General features: G+C 47.4%; 1 protein-coding gene and 1 long non-coding RNA gene across 4 annotated transcripts in view; one reads left to right on the top strand and one right to left on the bottom strand.

Moving 5' to 3' along the window:
• Window positions 1-15,017, bottom strand: part of FER1L6 (fer-1 like family member 6) — a 260,996-nt gene that overhangs the window by 38,621 nt on the left and 207,358 nt on the right. For both annotated transcript variants that reach the window (XM_055287184.2, XM_055287185.2), the window contains exons 30-32: window positions 14,239-14,370; window positions 13,199-13,324; window positions 4,698-4,825 (exon numbers count right to left, since the gene is read on the bottom strand). In XM_055287184.2, coding sequence (XP_055143159.1) covers window positions 4,698-4,825; window positions 13,199-13,324; window positions 14,239-14,370 — 386 coding nt within the window. The remainder of the gene's footprint in view (window positions 1-4,697; window positions 4,826-13,198; window positions 13,325-14,238; window positions 14,371-15,017) is intronic.
• The window catches only part of LOC129486786 (uncharacterized), a 43,513-nt gene that overhangs the window by 19,391 nt on the left and 9,105 nt on the right, over window positions 1-15,017 (top strand). For both annotated transcript variants that reach the window (XR_010121757.1, XR_008659086.1), the window contains one exon: window positions 12,923-13,053. This is a non-coding gene — a long non-coding RNA (uncharacterized lncRNA). The remainder of the gene's footprint in view (window positions 1-12,922; window positions 13,054-15,017) is intronic.

The following is a 15,017-nucleotide window of genomic DNA, read 5'->3' as shown; positions in this document are numbered from 1 at the left end:
CCTGACACTTACTCCCCAGTGAAGCAGGCACAGCAACTGCAGCATGCCCAAGCCAATTAACCCTACTCAGAGAGAAAAAAGCAGAGATGCTGGACAGCTCCAGTGACTGTAATTGACAGAAGTGGCTGTAGCAGGCCAGGGATATGGTTGTGTGGGAAAGAAATCCATATGTCTTCCATCTGAAGGCATAGTATTTCCTGCCTGAGCTCCAAGATTTACATTCTAAACTGTAATTGATACTCTGCAGGTGCATCACAAGGAAGCCTCCAGCCACGTGCCCCTGAGCCGTCACCATTACTGTCACTGGAAGGACTTATTAAGGACTTAACTGCTGCTGGCAACCATGACAGAAGACTTAATCACCCTGGCCCATCTTCCCAAGCTGTGGGTCCATATATTAATCTCACCTAAATTTTAAACGGAGCTGTCAATAAAAGTTACCAAAAACAGGGCCGGGAGCAGTGGCTCACACCTATAATCCCAGCACTTTGGGAGGCCGAGGCAGGTGGATCGCTCGAGGCCAGGAGTTCGAGACAAGCCTGGCCAACATGGTGAAACCCTGTCTCTACTAAAAATACAAAAATTAGCCCGGCATGATGGCAGGCACCTGTAGTCCCAGCTACTTGGGAGGCTGAGGCAGGAGAACAGCTTGAACCCGGCAGGTGGAGGTTTCAGTGAGCCAAGATCACCCCACTGCACTCCAGCCTGGGCGACAAGAGCAAAACTCCGTCTTGAAAAAAAAGTTACCAAAAACAGCCCATTATGGTTGAACTTCCAGTCACCCAGGGAAAAATTAGCCTTATACCAACTTGTGTCAATGAGGTACTATCCCTAGATGCAAGGGTGGTTTGGGAAAACAGAATGTGTCATGAAATGGGCCAAAACTGAGACGGTGAAAGCATGAAGAGCCTCTGAGCTTCAGAGGAACAATGTTCCATTGTTCATTTGGTCATTCATTCATTCTTTAATTCAGCATTTATTGTGTGTCTACTATGAGCCAGGCACTGCGATTTTTAAGAGATAAGTAAAACAATTTCTTTCCAGTGGGGAAGGCAAATAAGAATATGGCTAAATCAGGTGGCAGGAGCTCCAACAGAGTTATGGGCAGGGTGTTACTAGTATACCTGTCTGGGGAGGGGTGACAACAGAAGGTTTCACAGAGATGACTCTGGCTGAGCCTTGAGTGCAGATGGGAGTTCTCCCTGCTCCAGATCTGCAGAACTTCTAATCTTAGCCATTTTCCCAACCAGGTCAAGCTCTCCGATTATACAGACTCAAAGGCCCCTGTACCTCTCCCTTATAGCATTCATCATACAGGCAATTTTATATCTGCCTGATTTTTCTTTTTTTGTATTCCCTGCCTGCTCCATAAGGGTGTAGGTTCCATGGAAACAGGGTCATGCACCCTTTATACCTCTCCAGTAGGTGGCACATAGTCTGTCACCAAAATGATGACCTGATTGGAAAGAAAAAACATTTGCAATCTACTCACAGGGTGACGGTCAGTTTCATGTGTCTACTTGACTATAGTCTCCAGTTATTCAATCAAACACTAATCCAGGTGTTGCTATGGTGGCATTTTGTAGATGTAATTAACATCCACAATTAGTTGAGTTTAATTGAAGAAGATTCTCCTTGATAACTAAGTAGGCTTTAACCAGTTGAAAATGCTTAAGAGCAAAAACAATAATCTCATAATAAAGAGCAAAAGCGATATATATTGCTACGGGTTGAATTGTGTCTCCACCAAAAGATAAGTTGAAGCTCCAGATCCAGCACCTCAAAATCTGACCATATTTGGAAGTGAGGTCTTAATAGAGGTAATCAAGCTATAATGAGGTCATTAGGATGGGCTCTAATGCAGTATGACTGGTGTCCTTGTAAAGAGGAAACCTTGGCACAGAGACAGATGTGCACAGAGGGAAGATGATGTGGAGAGATGCAGGGAGCAGGCCATGTGGAGATGAAGGCTGATGATATTGGAGCAATGCATCTACCAGCCAGGGAGCACCAGGGATTGCCAGCAGATCACCAGAAGCTGGGAGGGAGGCAGGGAATAGAGGCTCCCTTGCAGCCCACAGAAGGAAGCAGCCCAGAACATCACACTTTCAGTATCCCAAACTGTGAGAATGAATTTCTGTTGTTTCAGCCACCCAGTTTATGGTACTTTGTTAAGGAAGCCCTGGGAAATTCTCTCTCTCTCTCCTCTGCTAGGTCCCTTCCTATGGTGAAACCCTGATTGATACCCATAGTTCCTGCCATATCACATCCTCCCTACACTCTGGACTTTGCAGGGCAAAGAACAACCCTCCCTTCCTACCCCCTCAACACTCCCAAGAGGGTCTTATGCCTTCCTAGGGTCTTCATAGGACTTGCAGCAGCCTATTGTAATCACGCATTTATTTGATGTTCTTTCAATATTCATGGGCACCTTGAAGGTACAGACTGTGGCTTGGTCCTCACTGTGTCCCAGCACTTAGCAGTGTGCCTGACACATGGTGGATTCCCAGTAATTGTGAGGAATAAATGAAGTTCTGCAGGTGGACAAGAAAAGGAAAAGCATGTCATGGTGAGGGCACAGCAAGGACAAAGTCCTACAGATGTGAATCAGTAAGGGGAGGTATAGCTGGTTTATTAACCCATTAGGATCTCATCATTTTGCTTTATGGTTAATTATCAAGGTGGTGGAGACAATGGGAAACATTCTAGGAAACCATAAGAGCCATGAGGAAGAAACTTTCAAAGCCTACAGACATGCACCATATCAAGATGATGCAGAGATAGGGCCTCATTAAATCCCACTGACAACTGACTGGCATTTTGTCCATCTAGCCACCCACCCACTCATCCATCCATCCATCTGTTCATCCACAAATACATATTGAGCACCTGCTGTGTGCCAGGCCCTGTCCTAGGTGCTGGGGGTGTGGCATTAACCAGACTAGACTAAGTCCCTGTTCAAATACTTCTTACATTCTAGTGGGGAGATGGGAGATGGCCAATAAACCCATAAACATCTAATCCATGTCAGGGGCTACGAAGAAAAGCAACGCAAGATACCAGAGCACCAGGGGTTGGAGGCTGTGACACCCTCACACCGATACTGAAGTTATGAGGAAGGATTCCGCAGACCCTGGGTCAGGCACAACAGCCCTCTACTCTTCCTGCTGGAACACTGTGGGATTGTGCTGGAAACTTTTGTTCCGAAGTAAAAATTAAACACATATCCAACAAAACATCTACATCTGGAGAGCTTTTGGATGAGGTGCTGCAATGTCAGAGGCAGGAGGGAACATTGACTTCGTCATCCTCTTCTCTTGTTTGCCATGGCCATATAGCACGGGTAGTAAAACAAGTCTAGTTCATGGTACTGTGGTGAAAGTAGCTCATAAAAAGTGCCTGCCAAGCGGTTGTCACACTGAAGCACTAGTTACATAAGTGGCAGGTGATGATAAAGGTCATCTCTGGATGAGGGAAGCAAGGGTAAGTTTCCCCAGTACTGTCATTCTCATTAATCTGGAAAGGCAAGATCATTTATTGCCCTCATTTCCTCAGGAGCAATAAAATGTAAGAGGCTAGTGCTGATTAAATGGCAGAGGCTCCAAAGTGATCACAGATGTGTAAATGAATTTAAATGGGGCCAATGGAGATTTTTTATCCCATATTCCTGCTTACTCAAGAAAAAAGAAATTAAACACACTAAAGATGTATCCATTGCTACAATAATTACCAAGGTGGAGAGCAAGGGAACTAATGTGTTCTGAGTGTCAATCGTGTGCTGGCATAGGCAATGTGATGTGCTAGGTGCTTTACATATTTAATCTTCTAAAGGAATCTGAGAGTCAGGTGTACTGTTGCTGCTTTGCAGGTCAGGAAAACTAGGTACAGAGAGGTTAAGCCATCTGCATAAGGTTGTAGAGCTTGTATGTAGCAGAGTGAAACCCAGGCCACATTGATTCCAGAGTGAATGACAGACAGGTGCACAAACTCAAACAGGGAACCATCAATGCTTAGCACATCATATTGGAGGATCAGTGAGCATGCAGGGTTGCTGTGAGCTGGCGAATGCCTAGTCCCCTTACACAAATGCAATAGCTTTTAACACTTTACAGGAAAACAAAGCACAACTTGAGGACAAAGTTCCAACTTTTTGACCTCAGGGGTCACCTCAAATGAACCACAAAATAATATGATGGAAAAATCCCTTTAGTAGGAGACAGAAGACTAAACTTCTGGCCCATTATCCTTCAATTGTGTCATCTGAACATGAATATGTTTCTTAACCTCCCTAGACCTTGGCTGCCTTGTTTATAAAAAGGAAATCTCTGCTCTGTTCAAAAGCATGAGGCTGAATCCAACAACTATTAAATCTGAAATCCAGAAAATTGTAATTAGAAAGCTGTGGGTATATATTTCTCTACTTAAGTTCACAAAAAAAGAAAAAGAAAAAAATATATAGTAAAGAAAGCTATGGGTAAGAAGATCACCAAGTACCACCAAATTCCTCAGGGGACCATGAAAGAATTCAACCCTGCTCTGTGGACGTAGGTTAGGTTGGTTATTACCAAGAGCAGAAGCCAGTATTTAACCTCCTGGCACCATTTCACCCAGGAACACAAACATACACCATCCCCACAGAAACACAGCAGGAGCAAATGCAGAAAGGACAATAAAACACAGCCCAGATGGCCACTGACCTTCCAAATACTGGGTTCAGTTGTTTGGGGATGTATTTATCCCGGTCTTTGATTTCTGTCTTGCCAAGCTTGATCACAATGTAGGGATCTGATTTGCCATCTGGATCAGCTGGACTAAGATTAAATGCCTGGAAAGGAAAAAGAAAATGTCTTTGGTTCAATAGCTCTCAACATTGGTTGTACACTGGGATTACCTTGGTGCTTTCAAAAATGCTAATGCCTGACTTGTCTCTAGATAGTCTGATTTAATGGGCCAGGGCTTTGGGCTTTTGAAAAACTCCCCAGATAATTGTAGCGTGCAGCCAAGGTTAAGAGCCACTACTTTACCATCTACATTTTGCTGTTAAAAAGAAAAATTATTGGCTTTGCCCAAGTTCAACTTTCTCTGGAGTCATCTCCTCAGTGGAAAGAAGCTCTTGGTACAGAAAAATGAGAAAAATGCTGGACCAGGAGGCAGAAGGCATGAGTTTGAGTTCTTGTTCTACAGTCACGCACCGCTTAATGATGTCTTGGTCAAGGACTGACCATATGTACGATGGCAGTCCTATAAAATTATAATGGAGCTGAAAAATTCCTATGATCTAGCGACAGATCTGTTGCAGCGTTGTAGTGCAACACATTACTCGCATGTCTGTGGTGATGCTATAAACAAACCTACTGTGCTAACAGTCATATAAAAGTATATAATCATGTACAGTACATAATACTTGACAATGACAATAAATAATGATGTTACTGGTTTATGTATTTACCATTTAATCTTTAGAGTGTGCTTTTTCTATTTATTAAAAAAAGTTAACTGTAAAACATCCTCAAGCAGGTCCATCAGAAGGCATCCAGAAAAAGGTGTTACTATAAACGATGACAGCTCCATGCGTGTTATTGCCCTGGAAGACCTTCCAATGGGACAAGATGTGGTGGTAGAAGACAGGGATATTGACGATCCTGACCCTGTGTAGGCCTAGGCTAATGTGTGTGTGTTTGTTTGTCTTAGTTTTTAACAACAAAGTTTAAAAAATAAAAATAAAAAACAATTTTAAAATAGAAAAAAGCTTATCGACTAAGGATCTCAAGAACATATTTGCATACAGCTGAACAATGTGTTCATGTTTTAAGCTAAATGTTGTCTTGACCAGAATCAAAAGTTAAAAAAACTTAAAAGTTTATAAAGTAAAAAAGTTATAGTAAGCTAATTTATTATTGAATAAGGAAAAATATGTGTTATAAATTTAGTGTAGCCTAAGTGTACAGTGTTTCTAAACTCTACAGTAGCAGACAGTAACATCCTAGGCCTTCACATTCACTCACCACTCAGTGAGTCACCCAGAGAATCTTCCCGTCTGGCAAGCTCCATTCATGGTAAGTGCCCTAGACAGGTGTACCATTTTTTTTTTTTTTTTTTTTTTTTTTTTTTTTTTTTTTAGGGAGTACTTTTTTTTTTTATTAATTTTTTTTGCATACAAAAACAATAAACATTTTCTAAAAATACATACAAACAAAAAGATGCGTATCAAACATATTAGGAAGGTTGCACATGGGAAGTCGGGGAATAGAAATGGGGGTGGGAGTTAAAATAAATGAGAGAGGGACTTTATATGGATCAGTGATAATAACTCAATCCTCTATTTGACAAAGAAGAGGGAGAAGGAAGAGGAAGAAAAAGAAAGTGGGATAAAGGATCAGAAAGGGAGGAAAATAGAAAAAATTAGAGTATGACTCCAGGGTAGACCTGTTTTGTTGTCACTGAGTTGGTTGGTTGGTTTGTCTGTTGTATTTTTCATGTTTCGCCAAGTTGGCCAGACTGGTCTCGAACTCCTAGCCTGAAGTGATCAACCCACCTCGCCCCCCAGAGTGCCGGGACCACAGGCGTGAGCCACCACGTCCAGCCCCCACATTGCTTCTGGCCGCCGTGGTAGACCTCCCAGACGGAGCGGCCAGGCAGAGGAGCTCCTCACTTCTACCCAGACACGGGGCGGCCGGGCAGAGGGGCTCCTCACTTCCCAGACGGGGCGGCCAGGCAGAGACGCTCCTCACTTCTTCCCAGACGATAGGTGGCCGGGCAGAGGCGCTCCTCACTTCCCAGACGATGGGTGGTCGGGCAGAGGCGCTCCCCACTTCCCAGACGATGGGTGGCCGGGCAGAGGCGCTCCTCACTTCCCAGACGATGGGCGGCCGGGCAGAGGCGCTCCTCACCTCCCAGACGATGGGTGGCCGGGCAGAGGCACTCCTCACTTCCCAGATGGGGCGGCCGGGCAGAGGCGCTCCTCACTTCTTCCCGGATGGGGCGCCCGGGCAGAGGCGCTCCTCATTTCTTCCCGGACGGGGCGGCCGGGCAGAGGCGCTCCTCACTTCTTCCCGGACGGGGCGGCCGGGCAGAGGCGCTCCTCACTTCTTCCCGGACGGGGCGGCCGGGCAGAGGCGCTCCTCACTTCTTCCCGGACGGGGCGGCCGGGCAGAGGCGCTCCTCACTTCCTCCTGGACAGGGCGGCCGGGCAGAGGCGCTCCTCACCTCCCAGACGATGGGAGGCCGGGCAGAGGCGCTCCTCATTTCCCAGATGATGGGTGGCCGGGCAGAGGCGCTCCTCACTTCCCAGACGGGGCGGCCAGGCAGAGGCGCTCCTCACTTCCCAGACAGGGTGGCCGGGCAGAGGCGCTCCTCACTTCCCAGACGATGGGTGGCCGGGCAGAGGTGCTCCTCACTTCCCAGACGGGGCGGCCGGGCAGAGGCGCTCCTCACTTCCCAGACGGTGGGTGGCCGGGCAGAGGCGCTCCTCACTTCCCAGACGGTGGGTGGCCGGGCAGAGGCGCTCCTCACTTCCCAGACGGTGGGTGGCCGGGCAGAGGCGCTCCTCACTTCCCAGACGGTGGGTGGCCGGGCAGAGGCGCTCCTCACTTCCCAGACGGTGGGTGGCCGGGCAGAGGCACTCCTCACTTCCCAGACGGGGCGGCCGGGCAGAGGCGCTCCTCACTTCCCAGACGATGGGTGGCCGGGAAGAAGTGCTCCTCACTTCTTCCCGGATGGGGCGCCCGGGCAGAGGCGCTCCTCATTTCTTCCCGGACGGGGCGGCCGGGCAGAGGCGCTCCTCACTTCCCAGATGGGGCGGCCGGGCAGAGGCGCTCCTCACTTCCCAGACGATGGGTGGCCGGGCAGAGGTGCTCCTCACTTCTTCCCGGATGGGGCGGCCGGGCAGATGCACTCCTCACTTCTTCCCGGATGGGGCGCCCGGGCAGAGGCGCTCCTCATTTCTTCTCGGACGGGGCGGCCGGGCAGAGGCGCTCCTCACTTCTTCCCGGATGGGGAGCCCGGGCAGAGGCGCTCCTCAGTTCTTCCCGGACGGGGCGGCCGGGCAGAGGCGCTCCTCACTTCTTCCCGGACGGGGCGGCCGGGCAGAGGCGCTGCTCACTTCCCAGACGGGGCGGCCGGGCAGAGGCACTCCTCACTTCCCAGACGGGGCGGCCGGGCAGAGGCGCTCCTCACTTCCCAGACGGTGGGTGGCCGGGCAGAGGCGCTCCTCACTTCCCAGACGATGGGTGGCTGGGCAGAGGCGCTCCTCACTTCTTCCCGGATGGGGCGGCCGGGCAGAGGCGCTCCTCACTTCTTCCCGGACGGGGCGCCCGGGCAGAGGCGCTCCTCATTTCTTCCCGGACGGGGCGGCCGGGCAGAGGCGCTCCTCACTTCCCAGATGGGGCGGCCGGGCAGAGGTGCTCCTCACTTCTTCCCAGACGGGGCGGCCGGGCAGAGGCGCTCCTCACTTCTTCCCGGACGGGGCGGCCGGGCAGAGGCGCTCCTCACTTCTTCCCGGACGGGGCGGCCGGGCAGAGGCGCTCCTCACTTCCTCCCGGACGGGGCGGCCGGGCAGAGGTGCTCCTCACCTCCCAGACGATGGGAGGCCGGGCAGAGGCGCTCCTCACTTCCCAGACGATGGGTGGCCGGGCAGAGGCGCTCCTCACCTCCCAGACAGGGCGGCCGGGCAGAGGCGCTCCTCACTTCCCAGACAGGGTGGCCGGGCAGAGGCGCTCCTCACTTCCCAGATGATGGGTGGCCGGGCAGAGGCGCTCCTCACTTCCCAGACGATGGGTGGCCGGGCAGAGGCGCTCCTCACTTCCCAGACGGGGCGGCCGGGCAGAGGCGCTCCTCACTTCCCAGACGGTGGGTGGCCGGGCAGAGGCGCTCCTCACCTCCCAGATGGTGGGTGGCCGGGCAGAGGCGCTCCTCACCTCCCAGACGGTGGGTGGCCGGGCAGAGGCGCTCCTCACCTCCCAGACGGTGGGTGGCCGGGCAGAGGCGCTCCTCACCTCCCAGACGGTGGGTGGCCGGGCAGAGGCGCTCCTCACCTCCCAGACGGTGGGTGGCTGGGCAGAGGCGCTCACCACCTCCCAGACGGTGGGTGGCCGGGCAGAGGCGCTCCTCACTTCCCAGACGGTGGGTGGCCGGGCAGAGGCGCTCCTCACTTCCCAGATGGGGTGGTCAGGCAGAGGCGCTCCTCACTTCCCAGACGGTGGGTGGCCGGGCAGAGGCGCTCCTCACTTCCCAGACGGTGGGTGGCCGGGCAGAGGCGCTCCTCACTTCCCAGACGGGGCGGCCAGGCAGAGGTGCTCCTCACCTCCCAGACGGGGCGGCCGGGCAGAGGCGCTCCCCACCTTCCAAATGGGGCGGCGGCCGGGCAGGGGCTGCAATCCCAGCACCCTGGCAGGCCAAGGCAGGCGGCCGGCCGGGGGGAAGAGGCTGCCGCGAGGTCAGACCACGCCACCGCACTCCAGCCCGGGCAACACCGAGCACTGGGTGAGCGAGACTCCGTCTGTAGTCCCAGTACCTTGGGAGGCTGAGGCGGGCAGAGCACTGGGCGTCAGGAGCTGGCGACCAGCGTGGCCAAGATGGCGAACGCGTGCCTGCATCCAAAGGAGAAAAGGCAGGCAGTGGTGGCGTGCGCCGGCACGACGGGCAGCAGCAAGCCGAGTAGATTGCAGCGTGGGCCAGAGAGGGAAAGAAAGAAAGAGAAAGAAAGAAAGAAAGAAAGAAAGAAAGAAAGAAAGAAAGAAAGAAAGAAAGAAAGAAAGAAAGAAAGAAAGAAAGAAAGAGAGAGAGAGAGAGAGAGAGAGAGAGAAAGAAAGAGAAAGAAAGAAAGAAAGAAAGAAAGAAAGAAAGAAAGAAAGAAAGAAAGAAAGAAAGAGAAGGAAGGGAAGAAAGGGAAGGAAGGGAAGGAAGGAAGAAAGGAAGGAAGCAGGTGTACCATTTTTTCAAATCTTTTATACTGTATTTTTACTGTACCTTTTCTACGTTTAGATACACAAATACCATTGTGTTACAATTGCCTACAGTAGTCTATATAGTAATGTGCTATACAGGTTTATAGCATAGGAGTGCAATAGGCTATACGATCGTGTAGGAGGTCATACCATCTAGGTTTGTGTAAATACAGTCTGACACTTGCACAGCACTGAAACAGCCTAACAACACATTTCTCAGAACATATTCCCATAGTTAAAAGACATATGACTATATTTCTTTTTTTAGACAGTATCTTGCTCTGTCACCTACGCTGGAATACGGTGGCGCAGTCTTGGCTCACTGCAACTTATGCCTCCCAGGCTCAAGTGATCCTCCCACCTCAGCCTCCCAAGTAGCTGGAACTACAGGCATGAGCCACCACGTCCCACTAATTTTTGTATCAGAGATGGGGTTTCACCATGTTGCCCAGGCTGGTCTCAAACTCCTGAGCTCAAGCAATCTGCCCACCTTGGCCTCCCAAACTGCTGGGATTACAGGCATGAGCCACCGCACCTGGCCTGACTACATTTCTAAGTAGTGTGTGATATTGGGCAAGTCATGTTGTCTGAGATCTATCTGTAAAATCATGGGGTGGACCTGAAGGCTCTTCCCAGAGCTAATGGTCTCTGAATCCATGACCCTATGACTCTTGCATTTAGCACTGACCAGCTGAATCATCTGTTTCTGAGAGTAAAGTCTGATTCTAGACAACCTAAGCCTTAAACTGTCAAAAGCAAATACTTTCTAAGGAAAGGCCAGAGTAGGAGGATGGTAAGAAATGGTATCCAAAAAGATGGAGAAACTCTGCAGCAATGAAAGCTGAGAAACAATTCCACATTTAGGACTCTATGCTGTAGATAAAATAGTGTGAGCCTATAAAGCTGTATGTTCAAGGATATTCACTAGAACACTGTTTAATAGCCAAAAATTGTAAGCAACCTATTTGTTGATTACTTGGGAAGAAACACAATGCAAAACAGTCCTTCCCATTTCTTCTTGTCACATCAGCCAATTTTAATTATTTACAAAGCAGTTATCTGACACAACTCCTGTTATCTGTTACCTTTGTTTATTTTTATATCTTCCTAATTCCCACATCACTCTCAACTAGTATGTAATCTCTGTGAGAGCAAGGGCACTGTTTATCTTGTTCATTACTTTACCTCTAGGACATAGAACAGGGTCTTAATATTTGTTGAATAAATGAATACGTTTATTCAAGAAAATGCTAAAAGGAATGAAGACCTGTACATACTAATCTAGAAAAAAAATGGCCAATCTATCTTGTTAAGTGAGGAAAAAAGGAGGTGGGGAAATTTGATTTCTTTCTTTATGCGAGTTTTGAGTTTTTTTTTTTACTTGTTAGTGTTCTTTTAATTAAAAGGTTTGAGAATTCATTTAATTAATTATTAGTATGAGAGCAAACTACACATAATCAGACTGCTAGAAATATCAATGAAAAGTATTGACTGTCCATAACTGTAGTGAATTTACCTAGGACTGCCATCTTCTGACTCCCTGTTTGTTCAAGTCCCTCCTGTTGTCAAGTTCCAGCCGAAGGCCTACCTCCCTCATGCTACCTCCTGGACAGAAACCTGATCTGTTTATCTGGCCTTTGCCTAGAAGATACTAAACACATAAAAGGTGTGCAGTAGATATTTTCTGAATGAATACATGAATAAGGAGACAGATCTTTCTCCAATCTCTGTAGTTCACAGAAATTCTTCCCTCTCCTTCCTACTGTTCATACTATTTCTGGATTCCCCAAACTGTATCTTAGAGAACTTTAGCTCTGTAAGATTTTCTGTAGGAGGGAAAAAGGTATGAGGCAAAAGTTTAGAAAATGCTGTTCAAGATTACTAAATAGGTTTATTTGCTTCTGAAATTCTCAGAGCCTTGAATGTGCTAATGAGCTTTGTGAATCTCAAAGGCTGGAGAAGGAAATATGCGCTATTTCTCAAATTTATTTGAACATAGTTCTGTTTCCTAAGGAATGCCTATTTCTCCCAAAACAAGTGACATCCTGAACAAAATTTTGAAAAGGTTAGTCTAAAGCATCCTGAGGGTGGTGTTTCATGTTGACTACCCAACATTGTCAGTGACTAAGTTCTTCTCATCTTTCCAGTTACACTGTGACTTCCCTGAAGACAGAGACTGTGTTCTTTTCATCACGACATCCCTGGCACGTCGTGGTTGTGGTGATGATACAGAGGATGATGAAGGAAACCTGAGAACTGCATGTGGAAGAACATTTATTTCTCCCTTAGCATTAAAGGATAATTCATTTTTATTTTATGTTACATTTATGTTTCTTTGAAAGAATGTAGGCAATGGAAGCAAATGGTTGATATAAAATAAGAGCATTATAATAAAATACAATTACAAAAACCACATCCAAGGTCAGGAGATTAAAGCAAATCCATGAACCATTGGGGTTCATACAGTTGCTTTGATCGAGCATTAAATTTGGCCCTGAGCTTCTGCTAATGAGGCCGAAAAGTTTCATAATCAAAGTTTTGTGCTGTCATTATCAGAAAGAGGGAAGCTTAGAGGAGTTAACATCTTTCTTGGAAATACATTCAAAGTGAAATTTCCTACTGCAGTAGTGCAGAGGCATGGCTGTGGGAGGAGAATTTCACAGTAATTGCTGCCCTGTTTTGCCTTGGTCCTTCCCCCAAACTGTCTTTCCTGTAGTTTCCTGCTTCCCTCCTATTTGGTTCCCTCTCCTGCCATAGGCAACCACAGGGAGCAGATAAAACTACACAGACAGAACAGTCCTGTATGCTCAGAAAAGCCATAGCATGTCTGTTTTGCCAGCCTAACTTCATACCCCCATATGTTGAACCCCTAACTCCTAAGGTGACTGTAGTTGGAGACACAGCTTTAGGGAGGTAATTAAGATTAAATGAGGTCATAGTGGTGCTGCTCTAATATGACAGGGCTATTGTCTTTACAGGAAGAGGAGGAGATATCAGAGCTCGCTCTCTCCCTATATACACGTGAAAAGAGGAAAGGCCGTGTGAGGACACAGCAAGAAGGCAGCCATCCACAAGCCAGCAAGAGAGGCCTCACAAGACACCAACCCTGGTAGCAACTTGATTATAGACTTATGGCATTCAGAACTGTGGGAGAGTAAATTTCTGTTGTTTAAGCCTCCCAGTCTGCCATATATTTTGTTATGGCAGCCTGAGCAGATAAATACACCCTCTCAGAGCAAAAAAGGATGGCTCACCGCGACAATGTATACTCTGATCAGCACTGTGACAGGGTGATTGGGCGGAATCCCTTGCTGGATTCTCAGCTGCCCGCTGTCCTCAGAGCTAGATTCCTGGGGGCTTTTGTAGATGCAGAAGGAGCCCTGGAACCACAAAACACAACCCATTGAAATGAGATGGTCATATGTCCCACCAAAACCCACAGAGAGCACAGTGCTGGGAAAATGAGCACAGCCTGGGAATCTGCAGGACCTGGGTTGGGCTAAACTTGCCAGTTGGGTGTCCTGGGGCAATTTACGTAGCCTGCTTGCATCTGAGCTTCTTCATGGTACATCAGTGAATTGGCATTGTACATTAACACCCCCCTCACAGGACTGTTACATGAGGAACAGAACAGATGGGACACGAAGTGCCTTTTACCTGTGGGGTGCTATGCTAGTGCTTCCCCCATTATCTCATTCATTCAATCCTAATTGCAGTATTCCTATTTCCAGACATAGCGACTGAGGCTTAGGCAGGTGAAGCACTTTGTTCCAGATCACACAGCTGGTTAATACTATAACTAGGATTTGAATCCAGATGGGCAAACTGTAATGCCTGTGCTATTTCCAACACAGCATGCTGCATAGAAAGGGCCCAGCTTGTAGTATGTTTATAGTGAATGCTGGCTACTACTTTGTGATGTTCACACTGTAAGTCTGCCAGATGAAGGGCTTGTGTTGCTTGATTAGTTTAACCATCCAACTGCTAGGCTTGCATAAATTATGTATTTGGTAGGCCAGGGGTGGAGAGAACAAAGTAAAGTTCAGTGTTCCTTTCAGGTAATGACTCTGTCTCCTTATTTTTCACCAGACTGAGCTCCAATCCACCGGTCACAAACCAAAAATATCTTAAAAGACTGGAGCTAGGTTTTGTGAAGTTCTAGAGAGGGCCTTGAGTAAAAATTAAGGATTTTCACTACACACATCCCACACCACAATTCCATTAACAGAATTGAGTCATACCTGACGTTTATGGACAGGGAGAGCCAAATGAAAGGATTAACAGTGGAACCTGCCTTAAATTTTCCTATGACTCGGTCTCCATCAAGACCATGGTCATCTTCCGTAGACTTGCCTCTGAAGAGCTCAAAAGTTTTCACCCAGTCTTCAAAATTGTTGAATTCACTCTCGAGATCACCATCATATATCTTTAGGGAAAAGGGAGAAGATTGTGCTAAGAGGAAGGAAAGCTCAGGATTGATTTAATGAGAAATGCCAAGATTCTCCAAAACCAGCCTTGATATATGCTCCTTGGGAAAATCTGAGACCATTGGTAATTTATCTGCAGCAAGATAAGGAACAGGGATTGGCTCAGCACTCCTGAAAATACATATGAATTTTATGAAATGATTTGATGAACTTTAAATTCCAAAAAGTATAGGTAAATTTAAAAAATTGTAATGTGTAAGTATAGATACAACAAAACTTTTAGAGCTAGTTGGTGCCATTGGTTGTTGGATATAGACTATAATACTTTGAGGAGATTCAAATCAATAATGTTCATTAAATATCTAATTCTTAACACATATAAGGTGATGGAAGATTTGTTTTTATTGTAATGCATATAGACATGAAGTTTATATATAAGCTTTGAAAATGCAAAATTGAGTTTTATGTTTGGTAGTATAATTTACTTATTCAACTTTCCTATATAAATTGCTTATCCAAATTGGTTATCTATATATATAATTTTCACCCTTCAAATTTTCATAGCCATCAATATACCTCTAGCTAATACCCTCTAACTAATGTTAAAATTGGCCTAATGGAGCTGACTTTAGTTGGAGTTAAATCT

Source organism: Symphalangus syndactylus, chromosome 7 (genome assembly GCF_028878055.3).
Source record: "Symphalangus syndactylus isolate Jambi chromosome 7, NHGRI_mSymSyn1-v2.1_pri, whole genome shotgun sequence".
NCBI classification, from domain to species: domain Eukaryota; kingdom Metazoa; phylum Chordata; class Mammalia; order Primates; family Hylobatidae; genus Symphalangus; species Symphalangus syndactylus.
The sequence above is the reverse complement of the archived record's forward strand: the minus strand, read 5'-3'. Positions and strand labels throughout refer to the sequence as shown.